Source organism: Loxodonta africana, chromosome 5 (genome assembly GCF_030014295.1).
Source record: "Loxodonta africana isolate mLoxAfr1 chromosome 5, mLoxAfr1.hap2, whole genome shotgun sequence".
In the NCBI taxonomy this organism is placed as follows: Eukaryota; Metazoa; Chordata; class Mammalia; order Proboscidea; family Elephantidae; genus Loxodonta; species Loxodonta africana.
Genome location: NC_087346.1, coordinates 16,377,142 through 16,399,917, shown reverse-complemented (window position 1 = coordinate 16,399,917; position 22,776 = coordinate 16,377,142). Strand labels below are relative to the sequence as shown.

General features: G+C 40.0%; 1 protein-coding gene across 13 annotated transcripts; it reads right to left on the bottom strand.

Annotated features, from left to right (window-relative positions):
- Nucleotides 1-5,745: 5,745 nt before the first annotated feature.
- On the bottom strand, nucleotides 5,746-20,406 carry LOC135231414 (uncharacterized). 13 transcript variants are annotated; one of them, XR_010322015.1, is made up of 7 exons: nucleotides 20,257-20,405; nucleotides 18,195-18,251; nucleotides 16,419-17,551; nucleotides 16,243-16,330; nucleotides 15,372-15,913; nucleotides 14,156-14,288; nucleotides 5,746-8,757 (listed from the first exon to the last, which is right to left on the bottom strand). XR_010322015.1 is itself a non-coding variant. In XM_064285357.1 (5 exons), exons 1-4 carry the CDS (start codon nucleotides 20,299-20,301, stop codon nucleotides 8,663-8,665), a joined length of 795 nt encoding a protein of 264 aa, XP_064141427.1. In that variant the 5' UTR covers nucleotides 20,302-20,405; the 3' UTR covers nucleotides 5,746-8,254; nucleotides 8,651-8,662. The 13 variants fall into 13 exon arrangements, 3 of the variants coding, with proteins under 3 accessions (XP_064141427.1, XP_064141425.1, XP_064141426.1); XR_010322016.1 differs by having other exon boundaries at nucleotides 16,419-17,548; XR_010322012.1 differs by having other exon boundaries at nucleotides 16,419-18,251; nucleotides 20,257-20,406.
- Between the last annotated feature and the right edge of the window lie 2,370 nt (nucleotides 20,407-22,776).

The following is a 22,776-nucleotide window of genomic DNA, read 5'->3' as shown; positions in this document are numbered from 1 at the left end:
ACCCCGACATTACTGGCACAAATCAAAAACACAGAAAATAACAAATGTTGAAGAGGCTGCAGAGAGACTGCAACTCTTACGCACTGCTGGTGGGAATGTAAAATGGTACAATCATTTTGGAAAACAATATGGTGCTTCCTTTAAAAGCTAGAAATAGAAATACCATACAATCCAGTAATCCTACCCCTAGGAATATATCCTAAAGAAATAAGAGCCATCACATGAATAGACATATGCACACCCATGTTCGTGGCAGCATTATTCCCAAAAGCAAAAAATGGAAACGACTTAAGTGCCCATCAACAGATGAACGGATAAATAAACTATAGTACATACACACAATGGAATACTACACAACGATAAAGAACAACGACGAATCTGTGAAAAATCCCACAACATGGATCAATCTGCAAGGCATTATGCTGACTGAAATAAGTCAATCACAAAAGGCCAAATACTGTATAAGACTACTCATGAAAAGGTTTACATACAGAAACAATCTTTGATGGTTACTAAGGCGGGGACGGGTGGGTAGGGAAAAACACTAACTAGATAGTAGGTAAGTGGTAACTTTGGTGAAGGGTAAGACAGCGTACAATACTGGGGAAGTCAGCACAACTTGACCAAGGCAAGCTCATGGAAATTTCACAGACACATTGAAACTCCCTGAAGGACCAGGTTACTGGGCTGAGGGCTTGGGACCATGGTCTCAGGAAATATCTAGCTCAACTGGCATAACACAGTTTTTTAAAAAATGTTCTACATCCCACTTTGGTTAATAGCATCTGGGGTGTTATAAGCTTGTGAGTGGCCATTTAAGATACTCCACTGGTCCCACCCCATCTGGAGCAAGGAAGAATGAAGAAAACCAAAGACACAAGTGAAAGATTAGTCCAAAGGACTAATGGACCACAACTATAACAGCCTCCTACCAGACTGAGCCCAGCACAACTAGATGGTGCTCAGCTACCACCACCAACTGCTCTGACAGGATTCACAATACAGGGTCCCAGACAGAGCTGGAGAAAAATGTAGAACAAAATTCTAACTCACACACACAAAAAAAAAAGACCAGACTTACTAGCCTGACAGAGATTGCAGAAACCCTGAGAGTATGGCCCCTGGACACCCTTTTATCTCAGTATTGAAGTGACTCCTGAGGTTCACCCTTCGGCCAAAGATTAGACAGGCCCATAAAACAAAACAAGACTAAATAGGCAAACCAGCCAAGGGACAAGGACTAGAAGGCAAGAGGGACAGGAAAGCTGGTAATAGGAAATCCACAGGGAGGGTGCTGACATGTCGTGGGGTTGGCAACCAATGTCACAAACAGTATGTGTATTGTTTAATGAGAAAATAATTTGCTGTGTAAACCATCTTAAGCAAAATTTAAAAAAAAAAAAAATTTTTTTTTTAAGGTGGTTGAAATTTTGGACCATAGAAATTAAACTGGGTAATGAAGAAAGTAAAGACAGAAGTGACCAATAGAGAAAATGGTAAACATGAGACCAAGGAACTGGTACAGTGGGAGCATTAGAATGAGAGCCTCTGAAGGCCAGTGAGTTTTAGGATGCTTTATTATTTCTGAGGCAGAAAAGTTGGGTTATGACAAAGTTCAGGGTATGACCATGGAAAACAGGGAGGCAGTAGAATGGAAGTGAAGGTATCTGGAGGCAAGTAACTGAGGATAAAATGCCAGACAGCCCATAGACATGAACAATATAGTCACCCAAGGTGACATTACAATTGAAAAAAGACACACAATAAGCCAGAAATGTGAGTCTTAAAGGGTCTCAAATGCCAAGCTAAAACAATTATATCCAATGTCTCTATTTATTCTAGTCTAATAATTTTTTTTATTAATAATACTATATTAATACCAAGCCTGACCTTCCAAGTCAGTTTGTAATTCAAAGCAAAGCAATCCAACTCTTCCCCTCAAAATCTATTTAAAATCTCTTAAGTTTTTAAAAAACACCTAGATCTTGGGGGAAAAAAGAGTACTATGGCTATTTTCCCCACTGGATTTAGTTATTTGGGGTTCATTTCTAAATACGTGTGAAAATATTCTGTTGTCACTTTAAAAAATACTTCCAAGCAGCATTTTCTTTTTCACAGTAGAGTGAATTTTTCTCCAAGCTTATAAAGTACCTTACTTAAAAGCATCTGCCTGAAATTGTTTAAATAATTCCTACTTCATACTAACATTGATCCAGGAGTCCAGAGCTTTGATGTTATCAGGAGTGTATTTAGCTGCAAGTAATAGAAAATCTAACAGTAGCTAGAAGAAAAAAAGGATTATTTTCTCCCCTAAGGAGATAACTAAGGTGATAAAGGAGCCCTGGTGGCGCAATGTTCAAGCCCTTGGCAGCAGAAATGTCGGCAGTTAGATCCTACCAGCCACTCAGCGGGAAAAAAGACCTGGTGATCCGCTCCTGTAAAGATTACTGCCTAGGAAACCCTATGGGGCAGTTCAACGCAGTCACTTTGTGTCACTGAGTCAGAACAATAATACATAAATGGGCCCATTCTGATACAAGCTTTCTAAGATCCATACTCCTTCTATCTTTTTACTCGAGTATTCTCGGCATACGGAAACCCTGCTGGCATAGTGGTTAAGAGCTAAGGCTGCTAACCAAAAGGTAAGCAGTTCAAATGCACCAAGCAATCCTTGGAAACCCTATGGGGCAGTTCTACTCTCTCCTATCTATAGGGTCGGTCGCTATGAGTCAGAATCGACTCGATGGCAAAGAGTTTTTTTAGGTTTTTTTTATTCTTGGAATAAGGAGCTCTGCTGGCACAGTGGTTAAGCGTTTGGTTGCTAACCAAAAGGTCAGCAATTTGAACCCACTAGCCACTCCACGGGAAAAAGATGCGGCAGTCAGCTCACACAAAGATTACAGCCTTGGAAACCCTATGAGGCAGTTCTACTCTGACCTATAAGGTCACTATGAGTCGAAATCGACAAAACAGCAACGGGCTTGGTTTTTGGTTTTTCTTGGCATATTGGTTCGTTGCCTGTGGTTGCAAAATGACTTCTACTGCTTTGCGCTAGTTTTTCATTCAGGGCAGGAAGAAGGCAAAAAGCAGCAATTGCTACATCTGTCCTTTCAATTAAGAAAGCAAAAAGCTTTCCCTGAAGCTGCTGCAGCAGTCCTCCCTTAGGTCTCAGCACCAGTAAGTGGATCGCATGGCTACAACTAGCTATATGGGAATCTGGGAACTACAGAGTAGGATTGCCATGATTAGTTTAGACAGTGGTGATTATTCTCAATCACTGAAAGTTCTACCCAGTCCTCCCTGGGAATATTTTAGTATGTGTAAAGGCGTTTTTCATCACAGTGATGGGGCTTAGGGAAGTGGTGCTACTGGCACTTAGTGCCTGGAGGCCAGGGATGCCAAGCACACTGCAATGTGAGGAACAATCCACCACAACAGAGATTTGCACTGCCCCAAATGCCGAAGTGCCTCAACTGAGAAACACCAGTTTAGACCATTCATAACCCAACATTGGAGTGACCATGTTGTCATCGTTGCTGCTGCTGCTGCTCCTGTTAACTGCCGTAGAGTCAATTTCGACTCATGGCTACCCCATGTATACAGGTAGAACTGTGCTCCATAGGGTTTTCAAGGCTGTGACATTTTGGAAGCAAATTGCCAGGCCTGTCTTCCAAGGTACCTATGGGTGGGTTTGAACCACCAGCCTTCTGGCTAACAGTCTAATGCTTAACCATTTGCATTACCAGGGGACTGCTACCCCAAACAAAATCTGTGTTCTGTTAGCAAAGCAGTAGGGGAGGGGGGAAAAAGGTGAGGTAAATATGGGTAGGAAGGACTGTGTCTGCAGCACTTCACCTGAGCCTCTAGGTATTTGCAATCATTTTTACCTTTATTTTTTATTGTGGAAAATTTCAAACATAACGTAATAAAATTTCATGTACCCACCATCCAGCTTCAACAACTGTCAACATTCCGCAATTCTTGTTTCATCTTTCTCAATTTTTGTTTGCTTTAGTTTTTGACCTACCAGTGTTTCTGAGTAAAAATAGAAAAGAAAGCATGACTAGGTAACTCAGCAAGATACTGTCACTATACTGAAGGTCAGTCTTTAAATCTAATTGGCTTTACATGCTCTATTACTAGCAAAGCAAATTTAATTAAAGGAGTCACTTCAATGAAAGTCATACAAAATTCAAGTTAAAATATCTGGTTGATCCAACTGTATGTCAGAGGTAAAAAATACCATTATTATTCACAATGTCCTTACTTTCTAAAAAGAGGGAAGTCACAAAGAGATTTCTTTGTTGGCTGATTACTCTTTAAAAAAAAAAAGCGGGGGGGAGCAAAGATAAAAATCTAAGAGAGGAACGAATGAGGGAAAAAAGTAGTCCCAAATTTCTATTTTTGTTATCTGGACATAGATGTTCACTTATGAAGGGAAAACAGAAATGACAGGTTTTGAACATGTAAAGTGCTTGGTACTGAATGAACGAATGAGCAAATAAAGTATGTAAGGAACAAATGGAAGGATATTTCTGCCTATATGTATCAGGAATTTAGGAGGCAGGCCTAGACCACAAGCACAGATCTGGGAGTGATGAGTGCACAGGTATTCTTGGAAACCATGTATGACTGACCTCAGTCTGTGAAGGATGTGCTTTGGGGGACAGAAGAGGGCCAAAGGCAGACAACAAGAACAGCAGCATTTTTAAGACCAGGCAGAAGAAGAGGGGCTGAAAGAGCAGTCTGAGAAGATAGGGTATTATTTCCTATTCACCATATTTATTGTTTGGCAAAGGAAACGTATTTGCAATTTGTGACATTCATCTCTAATCTTAAGGTATTTTCTGAAGGTATGTGCCAAGCTTATAAGAAAAAAAGACAATATAAACTATGAGTTATGAAGGAGCTTCTTTCCCATTCCCTTTTATTGGAATTTTCATGAATTTTTTTTTTTTTTTTTTGTGAAGCAGCTCTGAGGGGATAACTGCCAGATACTTGATGACATATAACTGACACATGTGAAAGCTAAGTGGTGGAAGGTGGACAATACTCCTACTATTGAAAATTAGAAAGTGGGATGCTGGCTAATGCCAATGCTGAGTACCAAATAGATGTGTCAGTAGAAAGCGGCCTTCAGGACACTTTCTATTTGCATAGCTAATTTATTAATCCCTAATTGCTACATGCTCTTCCAACTTTATGTTCCACAAATACAACAGCTTTCTCTCAGGTTTTTTTCTCAATGTTAGCAGCATAAATAATAAAGAGAAAATGGCTCTATACAGACTACCCTTTGGTCTGACAAAAAGACTTTCGGTCTGCTGATATTGTAAATGCTCTCCACAAAGTGACAGAATGCCTCAAAAATAATTAAATACTAATAAAAATTTGCATGATTTTCCCTCAGGCAAAACTTCTACAAGACTGAATAAACCTCACGGTTATTTCCTTTTACTCACAATCTGCATCAAATTTGTGCTTTACTGTCGGCTCTACCTATCAGCAAGGTTAACGTTGAAAAATTGCACTAGGCAAAGCCTGGCTCCAGGCAGCAGACTTTTTAAGAACATTTCTTTTAGCTGAGTTGCTGACAGGAAACCTCCAAAGATGCAATACAACGTTCTTCTGGAGCAAAGAACAATGGATTGTGTAACCCAAGCCTAAACAAATCTTTTAAAATGCATGTACAGAAATCCAACAGATGATTAAAAAAAAAAAAAAAAGACGAGAGAAAGACTATCTTGGAGTCAGGGTGAAAGTTACTATTAACTTTAACTTCCTTTCTCACATTATTATCATATAGTGTTTGTGTGTGTGTGTGCATGTTTCTTTCTATTTACAAAATGTTGCAGGGCTATTTTTTCCATTTGATCCTATGACCAATATTGTTATTTACATATACAATAGGCTCCTTCCCCCCCCCCCACCAATTTCTTGTTGTAACCCAGCTAGCATCATAAAGGTAATTTTTTTGTAAGGGAGCACTCCTAGACCAAGCATACTTTTATGCCATGTTTGACAGATGTGGCAGTATGTCTACTCTTTAAGCAATCATGTGTAGTACTGAATTCAGGTAAAATACATGTGCTTTGCCCCTAATATATAAAACTTAGATTGAGCCAAGCCAGAGGCCATTTATCCTAAGAGTCTTCTCAGCCTAAACTGAATTAATTCTCTTCCAGTTCTTTTTATCCAGTGCTCTCAGCCCAAGTAGCATGGCACTGAATTCCTCCTAATTGCAGTAAAATATTCTTCCCCTGAGCTAAGCCTGGTAATATGGCTCTAAAAAATGACCTCCAGAATGTAATTTGCTATGTAAGGGCCAGTCCAAGAATAATTTTACATACTATAACTGAACCTAGTAGAATTCACAATAGCATCTCTACCTCTGCAGAGAAGTAAAAAGACAATAATAATATGCCTAAGTTTAAAATAATATTTCTAACCCAAACCTTTTCCTCTGGTTATTTTAAATTTATCCTTCCTTCTTCATATGGTCCCAGAAAATAATCATAGTTCAAGATTTCAAACTCAAAATTACTTCCCTTTATTTTCAAGAAATTTATAAATATGGGTTCTGCTGGGTTATTATGGGAAGGGTGTACTTTCAAATAGAGGAAAAGGGAAGGATATGATTCCTGTTTCAGTGCCTGCCTGATTCTTTAAGAATTTCAAAATCTTCTTATAAAGTTATTTAAATTTCTATAAAGTTGTTCAAATAAATCAAATCTAAAACCTTGTCTCCTTTAAGTTTTAAAATATAAAAACAACTAACTGGAGCTCTTCTTAAATGCTTATCACTAAAACCAGCATTCATTTGTTCTACACCCATTTTCCCATCTAGATTCAGGTCAAGGTAGAAAATAAAGCTACAGGGGTAAAAATCACCCCAAGATTAAAAAATATCAATTACAGACATATGTGCCAGTCGTAGCTAGAGAGAGTAAAGTTGCACGCCTTAAGTTAAAGAGAGAAAATGAAAATAAACCCAAATTTTCCAAAAATACAGTAATAATAAACTTTTCCCTTGTAAAAGGAACTGCCTTCTGTATATAGGTGGGGAAAGAGTCATCCTCAGTGGAGCATGGTCCAGCAGCTGTGGACATTTTCCATGGTCATGATGTTTTTATCGCAACCAAGCCATCTTTCCTCTCCTTTCTATTAAGAACATTTATTTATGACTTGGCCAGAAGATTGCAGAATACAATTTGTGGTGGTTCTGGAAATTTTTTCTGGTAAGGCTGCTCACATTAGTCAGTTCTCAAAAATATTCTCAATATACGAAATTACAGGCCAGCCTGTCCACTGCTTTCTAATTCAAATTGAATTTATGGATAAGGCCCCTGGCTCATAGAGCAGAGTATGTGCAAGGCCTCTGAGTACTTAATGATGGCTGCATTACTAAAAGAGCTTCCCAAAATATAAACCAAAAAACTAAACACACTGCTCAATTCCAACTCATAGCGACCCCATAGGACAGAGTAGAACTGCCCCATAGAGTTTCTAAGGAGCGCCTGGCGGATTCGACCTGCAGACGTTTTGGTTAGCAGCAGTAACACTTAACACTACGCCACCAGGTTTTCCTCCGAATATAGGCATGACTGAAAAAGAGGAAGCCTGATGCACTCAAGAGGGGTATAAATAAGACGGTTGTAGAAGGGCTACGAGAAATATTTAAGAAAAGGGAGGACGGTAAAGAGTGCGGTCAAGTTATAGCTACTATTTCAAGAATTGGGGAAATAGAGAACAAACTATAAAAATTGGACAGGAAATTGTACATACAGCCTGACTCCAATTTTTTGATGCACACCTTTCTAGAACAAAATACACTAAAAGTTAGAGACGGTTTTATTTATAGATTAAGTGTTTTTTGTTTTTTTTCCACTTCATTCTTTCTGAATTTTTTAAATGCAAGTTGTGTGGCATAAAACGTGGCTTCTTCATTTTCTATACCTGATCTAATATGGTAACTGTCCACTAAGGTTACTCCTTTTCTTCTGGTTCCACGACGCACACCTGGTTAGACCAGTAACTTCTGGTCAGCTGTGGTCTCTGGGATAATAGGCTCTCTCCCCGCCTGCTCTCCAAGATGGCAACTGTCGTGACCGCTGCAGGGCACCACTCTCGGGCCTCGGGCAGTGCCTCAGCACCTCTAGCTTCTCCTCAGGAACCCACCAGGGGCGCGCTGGACTCACGGGGCTTTCAGACTTCAACAGCGTCCCACCGTGCAGTAGGCGACTTCCGGGATGTCCTGCTGACAGAGCGAGTTCCCAGCTGACCCCGCGGCTCCCAGGTTCCCCTGCGCCAGCTACCCTGGCTCTCGAGGCGCCCCACGTGAGCCTGGGGGCCTGCGCAACACCCATTTCTTAGCACAAGATGGGCCCCATGTGATCTTGGGGAGCCTGTGCAGCCTGATCCCATTCATGGGCTTGAGTCCACCCACTTGAAGGTGGGTAAGGGGGACTTCGCAGCAATGTGGTTTAGTTGCTTAAGTGCCCCTTGCTTCCCACCCCCACCTATTAACGTTTTCCCCGAGTGAGACCCACAAGTCCTCTGCTTTTTATCACGACTTCCCACCTTCTAGGCTTTGCCTCAGAGGGATAAACCCTGACATGCATGTCTGCCCATTCAGTTCCTCAGCCCTTGCCTGGCTTTGTGTTTACTTAGCTTTCCTTCGACTTCCCCCGCATCCATCTTCCTCTTCCCAAGGTAGCAATTCCCCTCTCCTTCTCTGGAACAGTAATGGTGGAATGGCTGCAGGGAAACATTAATTTCAGGGGGTTTGAAAAAACAGAAGTTTAATATTTTCAAGATATCATCACATATTTTCTACTTCTCGAATCCCTTCCCCAATATATTATTTTTGAAGTATACTGAGGAAAGTCTGGAAAACACTGACAGCCAGGTAATTCTCAATTACTGCCCACAAGATAAACTTTCTGGAAATATGTCCCATTTTGGATTCCCAAAGAACGTGTCACCAATCCAGCTTTGGCCAAGAGAGCACATGAAGATTGGATGCTCCTTACACTGTAGGTGAGGTGCCATATATATTGGTATTGAGTGATGTTAGCTGTCATTACCATGCTGCAGAGAGGGAGAAACAGATTTGAGCAGAAGTGGCACAGTAGAGAAAGAATTGATGTTTAAAGTAGGGAGCCCCATATCCACATGGGCCCATCAATAGCTAAATTGGACACTTAGATCACTGCTAATTTCAGGTGTAACTCAACCCAGGAGACATAGAGCCCACCCCCTCACCCTCCGCCCTTTATCTCACTTTCCAGAAAGCATAAAATAGTACTGATATTGGGAGAAGGGGAGACTCACCATCAGTATTAAAAAGGCTCTGTCTTACAGTGAAGGGAATGAACCACATACACAAATATGATTTGAACCTGAGGTATAGCAACGTGCTATATTACAAGGTTTGACTATTTTTAGAAAATGTCACTCTAGAATGAAAAAATAAACATGTATACAATTGGAGGAAGAGAGTCCTTGAGCCTGTTAGACTGCTTATTTGAAAAAAAAAGAACAAAGAAGAAAGAAAAGTACAGGAGGAAAGGCAGGAGAGAGGAGGAAGCAAGGGAAGGAGTAAATTCGAATTGAGTGGGCAAGAAATGGGGAGGAGATAGGGCAAGTGAAAGGTTGTAGAAGGTGAGTTTGGTTAGGAAACACTGGAAATCACTCAGTTTGGACTACATATTGTCCCTGAATTTTGATAGATTGGCTTCCAGATAGGAGCAGAAGTAGTAATTAAGAGCTTTTCTCTTTATTTTTTCCCTGCAAATGGAAAGAACCCAGCATCTGGTTGTTAAAGACCTTACGAGACTCCTCCTCATTTAGACCAAATCCAGTTAATGAGGCCAAAACAAACTCAAACGTAATGATTTGTGGATCCTTTTTCTAAACTGCTGCAAGATGGCAAATACATAAAAGAAAAAAATTAAGAAAACTTTGGCTAGTTGATCAAATTAAGAACAGCAAGAGAAAAAGCCACCACTTAAATGGTCTTTGGTTTTGGTGTTGTGTAAATCATAGTTTAAATTGCTAACCAAGATGCTACTTATACTACTCAGTACGAGTCCTTTAGGAAGATTAGTTTGAAGGACAAAACAAAGCTGCTTATCAGTTCTGTTAACTTGATCCCAGGCTTAACAGTTCAAGTGGGAAATGTCATCACTGCAGAAAGAGCTTTCTCTTAAGCACAGTAACACTATTTAAAGAAGTAAAAAACGAGGTTGTCCTTGAAACTATTTCAGGAAAATTCTTAAAGGGTTTACTAAAGTTCCAGGTCACTATGGGCGGGGGGCGGGGGCGGGGGTGCTGGGAGGGGGTAGAGGATTGCTTTAAAATCACCACAATGGAAATGCATGTTTCATAAATATTGGCTAAGGCTATGCGTTGACCCAGATAATGCTCACAGGTACAACTGTAACAAAGTATCCCAGAGGGAGAAAACAAGGAAAAGTCCCAAGTCCAGAATATTGTCTTGAACTGAAAGGAAGGTAAATCAAAATTTTAAAAGCTCCTGAAACTTGGGTTTTCCTGTCACCAAAGAAGGGTAGCCTCCAGATCAGCTCAAACACAGACTTATTTCAGTTTCTGTGCATCTCTCAAACGCTTCATATTTGATTATACTTTTCTGAACACCAGCAAAAATCTTCACTGAAGTAAAAAATTAGCCTTACTTAGGAGCAGAATTCCTTCTCCGAAACACTACAACTTAAAAACTTGCAGAGTCAGAGTGCCCTCTAGTGGCGCATCAATAAGACCCACCTTTTTTTTTTTATTCCAGAGAACAAAGCATTCAAGTAAATCTTGTACATTTCAGGGTTTTTTTTTTTTTTACCTATAAAGATTTATAAATGCCAATTTACATTTGTGAAGGAAAAATAAGTTACAATAAATTAACCACATATCACACTGAAGAATGATTCCTTTTTTGGCCTATTGTGCCCAGAGTTGCAATGTCAAAAGTGCAAAAAGGCTTAACTCAAACCACTTCTACCAAACGAGGTGCATTCAAGTGTACAAATGTAAAGTTCTTAATCTAGAACAACTCTTCTTAGCTTTGGATCTGTAGTCGAGTCCCGAATCTGTCAGCGCCTCTCAGTGAGACCTGGGCCAAGGACCTTTATCTCACAGCAGCTCAGCGTATTCGTCTATAAGTGAAAAGGCTTGGCCATGGTAGTGATGATGTCAGGAAATGGACTCTAAACGTTTCTGGGGGATCATTTATATTACGGCCTTTCTGCAGAGAAAATTGGCAATTAAAAAGCCCCAAATGTACATAGTCTTAAAAAACCAGTTGCCTTCTAGTTGGTTCTAACTTATGGCAACTCCATGTGTCAGTGTGGAAATGTGCTCCCTAGTGTTTTCAGTGACTGATTTTTCAGCAGACCACCAAGACTTTGTTCTGAGACACCTCTGGGTGGACTTGAACCTTCAACCTTACAGTTAGCAGTCAAGTGCATTAACTGTTTCCACCATCCTGGGCCTTCTATATAATCTTAGTGTAAGAATAATAATAGCTGGCACTTAACTCTTACTGTGCCCCATAAACCCAGAAGCCAAGCCCACTACCTCAAGTCAGTTCCAACTCCATAGAACAGGGTAGAGCTGCCCTGTAGGGTTTCTAAGGCTCTAAATGTTCACGGAAGCGGACTGCCACATCTTCCTGCCAAGGAATGGCTGGTGGGTTCGAACCACTGACCTTTTGGTTAGCAGCCCAGCACTTTAACCACTGCACCACCAGGGCTCCTACTCAGTCCCATTCACTGTTCTAAATGCTTTATATGTATTAGCTCATTTGATCCTCACAACAATTCTGTGAGTTAGGTACTATAATTAACCTCATTTCACATATGAGGAAACAGGCACTAAACTTGCCTGCGCTTACACAACCAATAAATGGTGAAATCAAAATATAAACGCAGACTGTACGGCTCAGAGTCCATGTCCCTAACCATTACGCTATACTTCCAGAAATTCATCTTCTGGAATTTATCCTAAGGAAATACTAAAGGGTGTGCACAAAGGTTTTTCAATCAGGATGTTAATCTCAGCATTATTCATAATAGGGGGAAAAAAAGGAATATAAATGAAGTGACCAACAATAGGGAATAGATTAAAGTAATTATGTTAAATTCAAACCGCTGACTCTGTAACCTTAAAATGACATTGTACAAGAACATCTTAATGACATGGAAAATGTTCCCAATAGAGTAAGCGAAAATAGCAGGTTATAAACATAAATATGTAAATGTACATTCACATACAGTGTGCTACTACTTTTTAAAGAAATACATTAAGAGAAGGAAGGAAAATCCCAATAATAGTTATCTCTAGGTGGTGGGAGTAGAGAATAACGATTTTTATTTTCTCCTTTTTTTTCCTTTTTCAATGTCAATTTTCCAAATTTTCTATAATTCTAAAAATATTTTATTTTTAATGAGAGACTCAGGCCAAATGTGCTCGAAAGTACTTTCTAGCTCTACTTTTCTATGATTTCGAGCATGATAAGTAGAGAATAAAAACTCTCAGTTGGCCCCCTAAAAACAAACCTATTGCCATCAAGTGGATTCTGACTCACAGTGACCTTATAGGTTTTCCAAGATTGTAAGTCTTTAAGGAAGAAGATTGCCACATCTTTCTCCTGCTGAGAAGCTGGTAGGTTCGAACCACTGAATTTTCAGTAAGTAGTTGAGTTTTTAACCACTGTGCCACCAGGGCTCCCCAGTCTAAATTACCCAGAAGATGAGGCCTAGATGACTTTTATGATCTGACAATTTGAGGGACTACTAATCTCCTCTGATTGCATCATTTCAATCCTCTGACTAGTGCATAAAACAGCAGCTCTTGAAAACCAAATACAGACCAAGGCCGTTACTTACCATTAGCTATTATAGGCTATTCAGTCAATATTGACAAACTTTAATTTCAAATTCAATTTCTTAATTTGCTTGATGAGAATTTCATATTAAACAACCAATCGAACAATTAAATTTTTTGCCCATAAAAATAATGAAAGTTAGACCCACCAACACTGAGCATAGAGAATGTATTCTCACCTATACCAAAAAAAAAACAGCCGCTCTCAAGTCTGTTCCAACTTGAGGCAACACTATATTTCAGGGTAGAACTGCACTTTGTAGGGTTTTCAATGGCTGTGATCTTTTGGCTATAGATTGACAGGTCTTGCTTCTGTGGCACCTTTGGGTGGGTTCAAACTACCAGCCTTTCAGTTAGTAGCTGAGTGCTTAACCATTGCACCACCCAGGGACTCCATTCGTAACCTAGACTCATTGCAAATGGTTTGTACACATTTCTCAGCTACATGCTTCTTTAGGGGAACTGAAATTTGCCCCTTAGTGCTTGCATGTTTGCAAAACAAAATCATCCCCAAAAGGAAAGAATATATTTATACTATGGTGGGGGCCGTGGGGAGAGAGTTTCAGATAATGCAACAAGAAACTTTTGCTTTAAGCAGAATGTTGCCCAAAGGTTCTTAACAGTTCTAGTTGCACAGTGTAAGGAAAAGCCAGCCTGGACACAGTGAAAGCATTTAGAAATAAAGAGTTAATGCAAGAAAGACTCTTGCAAAGTTTTCCTTGAAGTTCCAGGATTTAAATATTTGCCACCTTTTCTGAAGCCACTTGGCATATTCTTAGAGCAGCAAATTTTATTTGTGATGTAGTAACCTTGACGAGTCTCAAGTTGGCTGGAGAGAAAGGGATGAAGTTACAGCTAGCCCACAAGGAGATGCATATCACCCACAGCCTTTCTTATCTAGGCCACAGTCCTACTTGCGTGGTACACCCATGTCACTTTGTCCATGAAGACATATTGCACAGGAGGAGCAACTAGTAGGAAAGATGGGGCTGATCATTGATCTAAAACAGGTAGGTATACAAAGATGAAAGATGAGATCATTCATCTCTAATTTCTACCATTCAAAAAGAGATAAATCCTGATGTAACCATCGCTACAAAAAATCACATATACACACACTCGCAAAGCATTTAAAAATAAATATGAGCACCAAAATTGAATTAGAAAGCTCTGTGAAAATAGTTTGGGTGTTCAACTGAGGCAACATGCGTTGTGGTTAACCTGTGCTGTTGGTTTGGTTGCTTGGGGCACTCACCAGATATCACCTTCCCCTGAGCTCTGACTGCAAACTCTGCTTCGGCTCTCTTGCGTGAGCTTTCACTCTGCTTTCTTACAGTCCTGGAAAATGTTCTACTCAAGGCAGCAAGTACATACAGAGTCCAGATGAACTGTAATTAAGGTGGCAAAAAACCAAGGAAAAGAGCAGCCAGCATTAGTTCAATTGTTTCCTTTGCACGGGTAGCAGATGGACTCCAAGGTCTAATAACCCTTTTGTACCTCAGCTAAAAAAAAAAAAAAAAGGCTGAAAATACATCATTATACTCATATGGCACCGAGGGGAGGGTGTCTAGCAACTTGAACTTGGAATGCCTGGGCTTTTGTCAATTTGCGTCATAATCTTAATATTAAACAGGCATGCTCGCATTTGCCAGTCATCACCTTATTTTATGTTGTTCAAACACGAGAAGATTAAAAAGTCTTCCCTGAAAGTCCTTTAGCCCCTTAGATAAAGAACAGTAGTAGTATTTGAGAGTCTTCCCTCATAAGTGCATACGTAAAACTGCCATGAACCTTAATGGAAATTATATCAGTACACTGCGGGGGGCCTAGCATAGGTAGTATTTTCATTAGCCACAGCATGAAGCATAACCCAGGCTCTTTTGGGAATTCAGTGGGGCACCAAGGACAATTCCTCGGATTCCACCACTGTTATGTTCCTGTGCTTCCTGTATATGAAAAGAAATTTTTAGAACTTCTATATCTATTTGGAATATTTAGTTTTATCTTTTCCTTTTTAATCTCTATTTGTCTAAATTTTATAATTCATTCAAATGCATATGTTTTGGGTTGTGTATGCAAACATTTTAGATGCCTAGAACATTGTTCTAGAATAATGAGTTCAATGAACTGATGAAGGAAGACAAGAAAGAATGTGAAGAAAGGAAGGAATGCTGAGAATGAATAAAAATCAAGCCTCGGTCGGTGGACCATGTGCCCTGCCACACAACACAGGGAGAAAATTCAATTAGCGATGTGCAATTAAAAAAACCTGTTGCTGTTGAGTCGATTCTGACTCATAAGGTTTCCAAGGAGTGGCTGGTGGATTCGAACTGCTGGCCTTTTAATTAGCTGCCATAGCTCTTAACTCCTGGACCACCGGGGCTTTGATGTGTAATTGTTGTTGTTGTTAGGTGTTGTCAAGTCGGTTCCGACTCATAGTGACCCTATGCACATCAGAACAAAACACTGACCGGTCCTGAGCCATCCTTACAATAGTCGTTATGCTTGAGCTCATTGTTGCAGTCACTGTGTCAGTCTGCCTCATCGAGGGTCTTCCTCTTTTCCGCTGACCCCGTACTCTGCCAAGCATGATGTCCTTCTCCAGGGACTGATCCGTCCTGACAACATGTCCAAAGTATGCATGGCACAGTCTTGCCATCCTTGTTTCTAAGGAGCATCCTGGTTGTACTTCTTCTAAGACAGATTTGTTCATTCTTTCGGCAGTCCATGGGATATTCAATATTCTTCGCCAACACCACAATTCAAAGGCATCAATTCTTCGGTCTTCCTTATTCATTGTCCAGCTTTCACATGCATATGATGCGATTGAAAATACAGTGGCTTGGGTCAGGCGCACCTTAGTCTTCAAGGTGACATCTTTGCTCTTCAACACTTTGAAGAGGTCCTTTGCAGCAGATTTACCCAATGCAATGGGTCTTTTCATTTCTTGACTGCTGCTTCCATGGCTGTTGATTGTGTAATTAGGAGAATGTAAACATCCCCTTATGTCAACCTAAGAGGAAGACAGAGGTTGTTAATCTTTAATTTTACTCTACAGTGAAGAACTGCCTGCCACCCGTTCCGTCAGTTTGTTGTACTGTGATGGCTTGTGTACTGCTATGATTATGGAAGCTATGTCATCAGTATTTCAAATACCAGCAGGGTCACCCGTGGTGGACTGGTTCCAGTGGAACTTCCAGACTAAGACAGACCAGGAAAATTAACCAGTGAAAACTGTATGGATCACAACAGGATACTGTCCAGTATAGTGCCAATACAGAGCCCCCTAGTTTAGAAGGCACTCAAAATACACAGTGGCTGCAACAATGGACTTAAACATACCAACAAGCGTGAAGATGGTGCAGGACTGGGCTACGTTTCATTCTGTTGTACATGAGATCATCATGACTCAGAGCCAACTCAATGGCAACTAACAACAATAATTGGAAAGAAGGGAAAAATTAATTTCTGTCAGGAAAAACAGAAATATTGGTTAGGGATATAAATAACATACCTACCTCTCAGAACTCAGGTAAACAGCTTAATGAATAGCTCACATCCTCTTGGCTCTCTCACAGAAGATGCCAGTGAAAAGGAAGGAAGATAATTAGAATAAATCTGAATCAACACTCTTGCAAGTTCTCTTGAAAACAATGACAAAAAAATGGAATGAGAAAAATGTTGCTAGAAGAATTATCATTAATTATGATGAAAAATATTTATGTTATTCCTAAAAGGACCCATCCCCCCAGGGAATTAGTTCATTTAGTTCCCACCAACTCAAGGCAAGAGCCCTGAAACAAAGAGAAGTCATTGTAGTCTGTCTTAGGCTAGGTTCTCTACAGGAGCAAAACCAGTGAAGCATATACAGGCAGTCCCTGGGTTACGCACGAGACTGTTCCTAACTGTGCCTTTAAGTCGAATTTGTAGGTACGATTCTTATTTAGCCTTAATTTAGTGCAAGAAAAGGCCCAAAGCCTTTTCAGTGATTTAAAAGTCGTACAACCAGCAAGTGAAGGTGATTGTGATGAAGAATTTGTTGCAAGTAGGAATTGGTTCATTCGTTTCAAAGAGAGGGCAAATTTATATAGCATTAAAGGGCAAGCACAAGTTGTCCTTAAGTTGCACGTTTGTAACACGGGGACTGCCTTTAGAGAGAGAGAGAGAGATCTCAAGGAAAGGGCTCAGGCAGTTGTGGAGGCTGGAAAGTCCCAAGTCCGTGGGTCAGGCTTCAGGCTGGAGGCATCTCCTGACTCACGTGTGTTTGCGGGGACTGACAAACCCATAATCAACAGGTCAGACAGCATGCTGCTGGCTCATGGGGCTGCAGGAGTTGATAAATGCCAAAATCTACAGGTCAGATGGCAGGCTGCTGCCTACATCCCAAGAACCAGAAGTCAGAGGATGATGAGTTAGATGCAGGACCAAGAGAGGACAAGCTTTGCCAGAGTATCCAGATATATTGGATGCAGGCTACATCCCCAAGGAAACTCCCCCTTCACCTGATTAGCTGCTCACATCAGATCACAAAATGGAGGATGATCCCACGATACCTGCTGAACCACTGAGAATCGCGGCCTAGCCAAGATGACATATAACCTTAACCATCACATAGTCCTCTTCTCCTTGAATGGTTAATGTCATATCCCTGCTTCAAAGACGAAGGGAAGTTTGAACGTTATCTTCTTTATCTTTCACAACCATTCCAAATCTTTGAAATATTATTAGACCTTTTCCAAGTTGGTGTTATACCTCTATAAAACGTAATCTTTTAAAATTCCTTTTGTAAATTAATAAAAGTAACCAGAGACTGCTTCCTGGATCCTAATTTCAGCTGGACAACTGACTTCTTGTAGAAACTTAAGTTTTTTAACCCCTCTAGTTTAAAGATCGTAGCTTCCTCATTGGTAAATTGAGCTAAATTACTCTCCTATACCTTCCTTACCGAAACCCTAGTGGCGTAGTTGTTAAGTCCTGTGGCTGCTAACCGAAGGGTTCACAGTTCGAATCCACCAGGTGCTCCTTGGAAACTCTGTGGGGCAGTTCTACTCTGTCCTATAGGGTCGCTGTGAGTCGGAATTGACTCGATGGCAGTGAGTTTGGTTTTTTGTTTTACCTTCCTTATAAAGTGTTTCGAGATCCAAAGAAGCTACTGGGAAATTCTGAAGCATTTTTTTTTCCCTCCAAAGATAAAAAAGGGATCATCCCTCCAATGAGGTAAAGACGTGAAATCTACATGATTAAGTCATCTTAGATGCTTAAATGTAAAGTATTCTTAAAAAGAAACTTCAAACCTTCAGCTGTGGGTAACCTCTCACAATTGCGTCACTCATTCTTCTAATGCTATCGTCCTAGAAAAAGGGTAAAAATACCTTCAATGGGAAATTTGTGTGCAAACGCAACAGCTTATTAAAGATTCCCTAAATGAGAATGTGCAAACACCGGGCTTGGGCACAGAAAAATTTCCCGGGGCCAACTTCATGGTCTGATTTCCCAGAAATACCCTGGAAACTTAACGAATGGAAATGCCTTGCACTGTTTTGTCTATAGCCACAAAATACACACACACGGTCCCACCCAGCCTGAATTTAACCCTGTGCCCCCCCCAAAATGAAAATAATAACAAAAGTCCCATCATGAGGCCATTGTTCACATAAAAATAATATCTGCACTTCCTGTACATGAAGGCTATTATAATCATGGTCCAAGAATATGAGTTTCTTGAGTGAAAATGTGAACAGGTGCCCTGTGCTGATACTTTCTCAGCCAGAAACCATCCAGTGTTACCTTCTTTCCCCTCTAATCTACTTACTTTAAATCAATTATTGTTGTTGCTGTTAGTTGCTGTCAAGTTGATTACAACTCATGGGAAGGCTAATAGGATAGTAGTTGCTAACTTACTCAATTTAGATCATTTAATAGACCCAAGTGAACATTTATAAGAATACATCTTGTAATTTTTTTTTTAACCTGTCATTATTCTAATTGTGGCTCTAACAGAAGAAGGTTTAGAACAAATCACTCAGAAAAGGAAGAATCGAATCCTCTATTGCATAACTATATCTCTACTATCTGCTTATGTCCAAAATCAGGCTTATCGATTTAGACTTCCTATCCTACTTTCATTCCATCAAGGGGGCTTACAAACCAGATTAGCCACTTCTGTTAGAAGACTGGAATCTATGGAGTCAGCTTTGACTCTGCCCTCTCCTGCTCTCCTTACACTCAACTGATCACCATTCCTTTCAAATATTTCTTGGAAATACCTCTCCCTTTTCAATGCCACCACCATGGTCTAGGCCTTTTATCATCCTGCCTCTGTTACTTCTAATCTTGCCTCTCTGCCACTGGTTCTCAACACTGGTTCATTTTCTTTAGAATCACCTCCAAAATTTTTTTAAAAATAACTCAAATCTCATACATGAAAAAACTCTGAAGGATAAATTCTTTTTGCCTCAGTAAGCAAAAAATCAAAATAATAACAACTGAGATAGAGGCATGTTTTATTATTTCTAAACGAGAGTAAGTCAACTACTTTGCAAAAGAGATTTTTCTCCCCCCAAATTATAAACTACTATACCTGAGTTGGAGTCCCTAGGTCGTACACTTAACATGTTTGACCGCTAACTGAAAGTTTGGCAGGCTGAATCTATGCAGAGGCACCTTGGAAGACAGTCCTAGTGATCTACTTCTGGAAAACCAGCCATTGAAAACCTTATGGAGGTCAGTTCTACCCTGACATACATGAGGTTGCCGTGAGTCAGAATCATCTCGGCGGCAATGGGATGGCTGAACTGGGAACAATTAGTGCTATTGCATGATGTAGTTCAAAGGGCACAGGACTAGATTTGAATTTTAGTTCTAATTTTTGGTTAAGTCGTTTTACTCTGCTGAGCCTGAATTTTCTTTTAGAAGAAAATCAGAATAATAATATTATTCCTACCTCATAGAACTATTGTGAGGATTAAATAAGATAATATATATGAAATGTATGAACAACTACAAATATCAGATTGCCCTCCCCTTGAGCATATGCATTATATTTCTATATGAACTATAAACCTTTAGATTTACTCTAGTTTTCTAGAGGTAAATATTGCAAATAAAGCAATGTTCTATAAAGTAGAAAAAGCACTTTTCAATACAGTTATCGTCTCTGTAATCCCTTATGCTCACTGAATACCAGAGGCAACTCTTTATTTATAGAAAGTGCAAGTGAAAGTATGTGGAACCCCCCCGAGCTGCCAACACTTTCTCCCTCATCTGTGATCACTCTCTGCTGTCCTTGGCAAACCCTACCTAAGTCTGCAAATAATCCTCATCCCCTAAATTCAAAGACAAGAAAAGCAGACCTACCAACAGGTAGACTGTCAGCAGTGTCCTGCTTCCACATTTGTTCATCAGGCCACTTTAGGTGGAAGCGGGTCAGAGACACAAAAGAAGCTGCTGCTGAGGGGGAAAGCTCACATCTGCTGAGTGTGCCACGTTGTGTGTTTGCCCGTGAGAAAAAAATAGCATGTCTAAATGCAAATTGACAGGATGTGATCAGATAAGTACAAGATTCCTCGGGCCAGGCAATACCACAGATACTCAGACAGACTTGAGTCTGCCTCAGATTCCACCTGTCCAGTTGAAGGTTAATTTAGGCTATCTCCTGATTCAAGTAAGAGTAATTCAAGGGACCTAATAGGATTTCTAATTATACCCCAATATACCAGATAAGGAGCCCTGGTGGTGCAGTGGTAAAGAGCTCAGCTGCTAAACAAAAGGTTAGCAGGTCAAATCCACCAGCCACTCCTTGGAAACCCTAGGGGGCAGTTCTACTCTGGCCTAGAGGGTTGCTATGAGTCAGAATCGACTCACCAGCAACAGGTATACCAGATAAATCCCTGTTAAGTTCAGAACCCCCCAAAAGAAAAAAACTCTTGTCAAAAAACATTATCTATCAAGAGGTATTGGTGACACAGTGGTAGAATTCTCACCTTCCATACAGGGGACCCAGGTTCAATTCCCTGCCTGTGCACCTCATGCACAGCCACCACCCAGCTGTCAGTGTAGGCCTGTGTGTTGGTGTGATGCTGAACGGGTTTCAGTGGAGCTTCTGGACTAAAACAGGTTAGGAAGAAAGGCCTGGAGATCTATTTCTGAAAATCACCAAATAAAAACCCTATGGATCACAATGGTCCAATCTGCAGCTGATCATGGAGAAGGTACAGGCTTTTGCAGCATTTTGTTCCATTGTGCATGGGATTGCCGTGAGGCAGAGGGTGACTTCATGGAAGTTAACAACAACAATGATCTATATCAAACCTTAAGTATTCAGAAAGTTTTAACAACAGTCCAGTCTGAACATGCATTCAGAGGGTTCTTCAGCTGAACTGTATTTAAATGCTATATTCAGTTATTTCCTTTATTGTGTTGACTACTGAGCAATTACTTATTGATTGTTTTGAAGGCATTGTACTAAAATTTCAATTGACAAAACACGGTTTTCTCTCAAACACTTTACAATGTAGTATTATGGTTCTTAACTATTTGGGGTTATTAAATCTTTTTAAAAATCTGACAAAAAGTACAGCTGCTCTTACCAGAAATATACAAATACTTGTAAAATTTGCATTCATTTCAGAGTTTGAAGACTACCTGAAGTTCACGTAAAGAGCCCTTAATGTTCAAAGAAAGATAGGAATGAAGATAATATATAGAATGTAGTATTAAACAGGTTAGTATTTAACCCTGCTGTAACAGTTCAAACAAAAGAATATGTATTTGGATATAAAATGATCAGATAAGGAAAAATGATGGCGGAAGCATTGGGCTTGACCTTGAAGAATGGGTAGAATTTTGCTAGACAGACGTGGGGACTGGAAGACAACATTCAAAACTGCAAGAATGGCAAAGGCAGGGGATTGGATACATGAATGGATATTTGGCATGTCCAAACATAAATTTTCAAGTCCCACTAGAAAGTTTGGAATTCATTCTATAAATAATGCAGACATTAATGATTTTTAAGCAAGGGAAGGACATGATCAGAATGATACATTAGAAAAGTAAAGGAAAAATTGGTGTGGGTAAAGATGGAAGGCAGAGAAAAGGATATTGCAATGGTACAAGCGAGAGATGACAATCAGTGGCAGTAAGGTTGATATTCTCAGCAACCACCACCCTTCTGAGAGTTTGTTATACTGTTCATGGTGGCTTGAGTGTTGCTGTGATGCTGCAAGCTAATTCAAGAACAGTTGCATCAACAGGGAACTACCAGAAATTCAAGCCGGGTTCAAAAGAGGATATGGAACTAGGGATATCATGGCTGATGTCCAATGGCTCTTGACTGAAATCTGAGAATACCAGAAAGATGTTTAAAAAAAAAAAATTTTTTTTTTTTTTTAGATGTTTACCTGTGTTTTACTGACTATGCTAAGGCATTCAACTCTGTGGATCATAAGAAATTATGGATAACGTTGTGAAGAATGGGAATTCTAGAACACTTAATTATGCTCATGAGGAACCTGTGCATACACCAAAAGGCAGTCGTTAAAACAGAACAAGGGAATACTGTGTGGTTTAAAATCAGGAACAGTGTGTGTCAGGGTTGTCTCCTTTCACCATACTTATTCAACCTGTATGCTGAGCAAATAATCCAAGAAGTTGGACTATATGAAGAACTTGGCATCAGAATTGGAGGAAGGAAAAATTAACAACCTGTGATATGCAGATAACACAACCTTGCTTGCTGTAATTGAAGAGGACTTGAAGCACTTATTGATGAAGATCAAAGACAACGGCTTTCAGTATGGATTATACCTCAACATAAAGAAAACAGAAATCCTTGCAACTAGTCCAATAAGCAGCATCATGATAAATGGAGAAAAT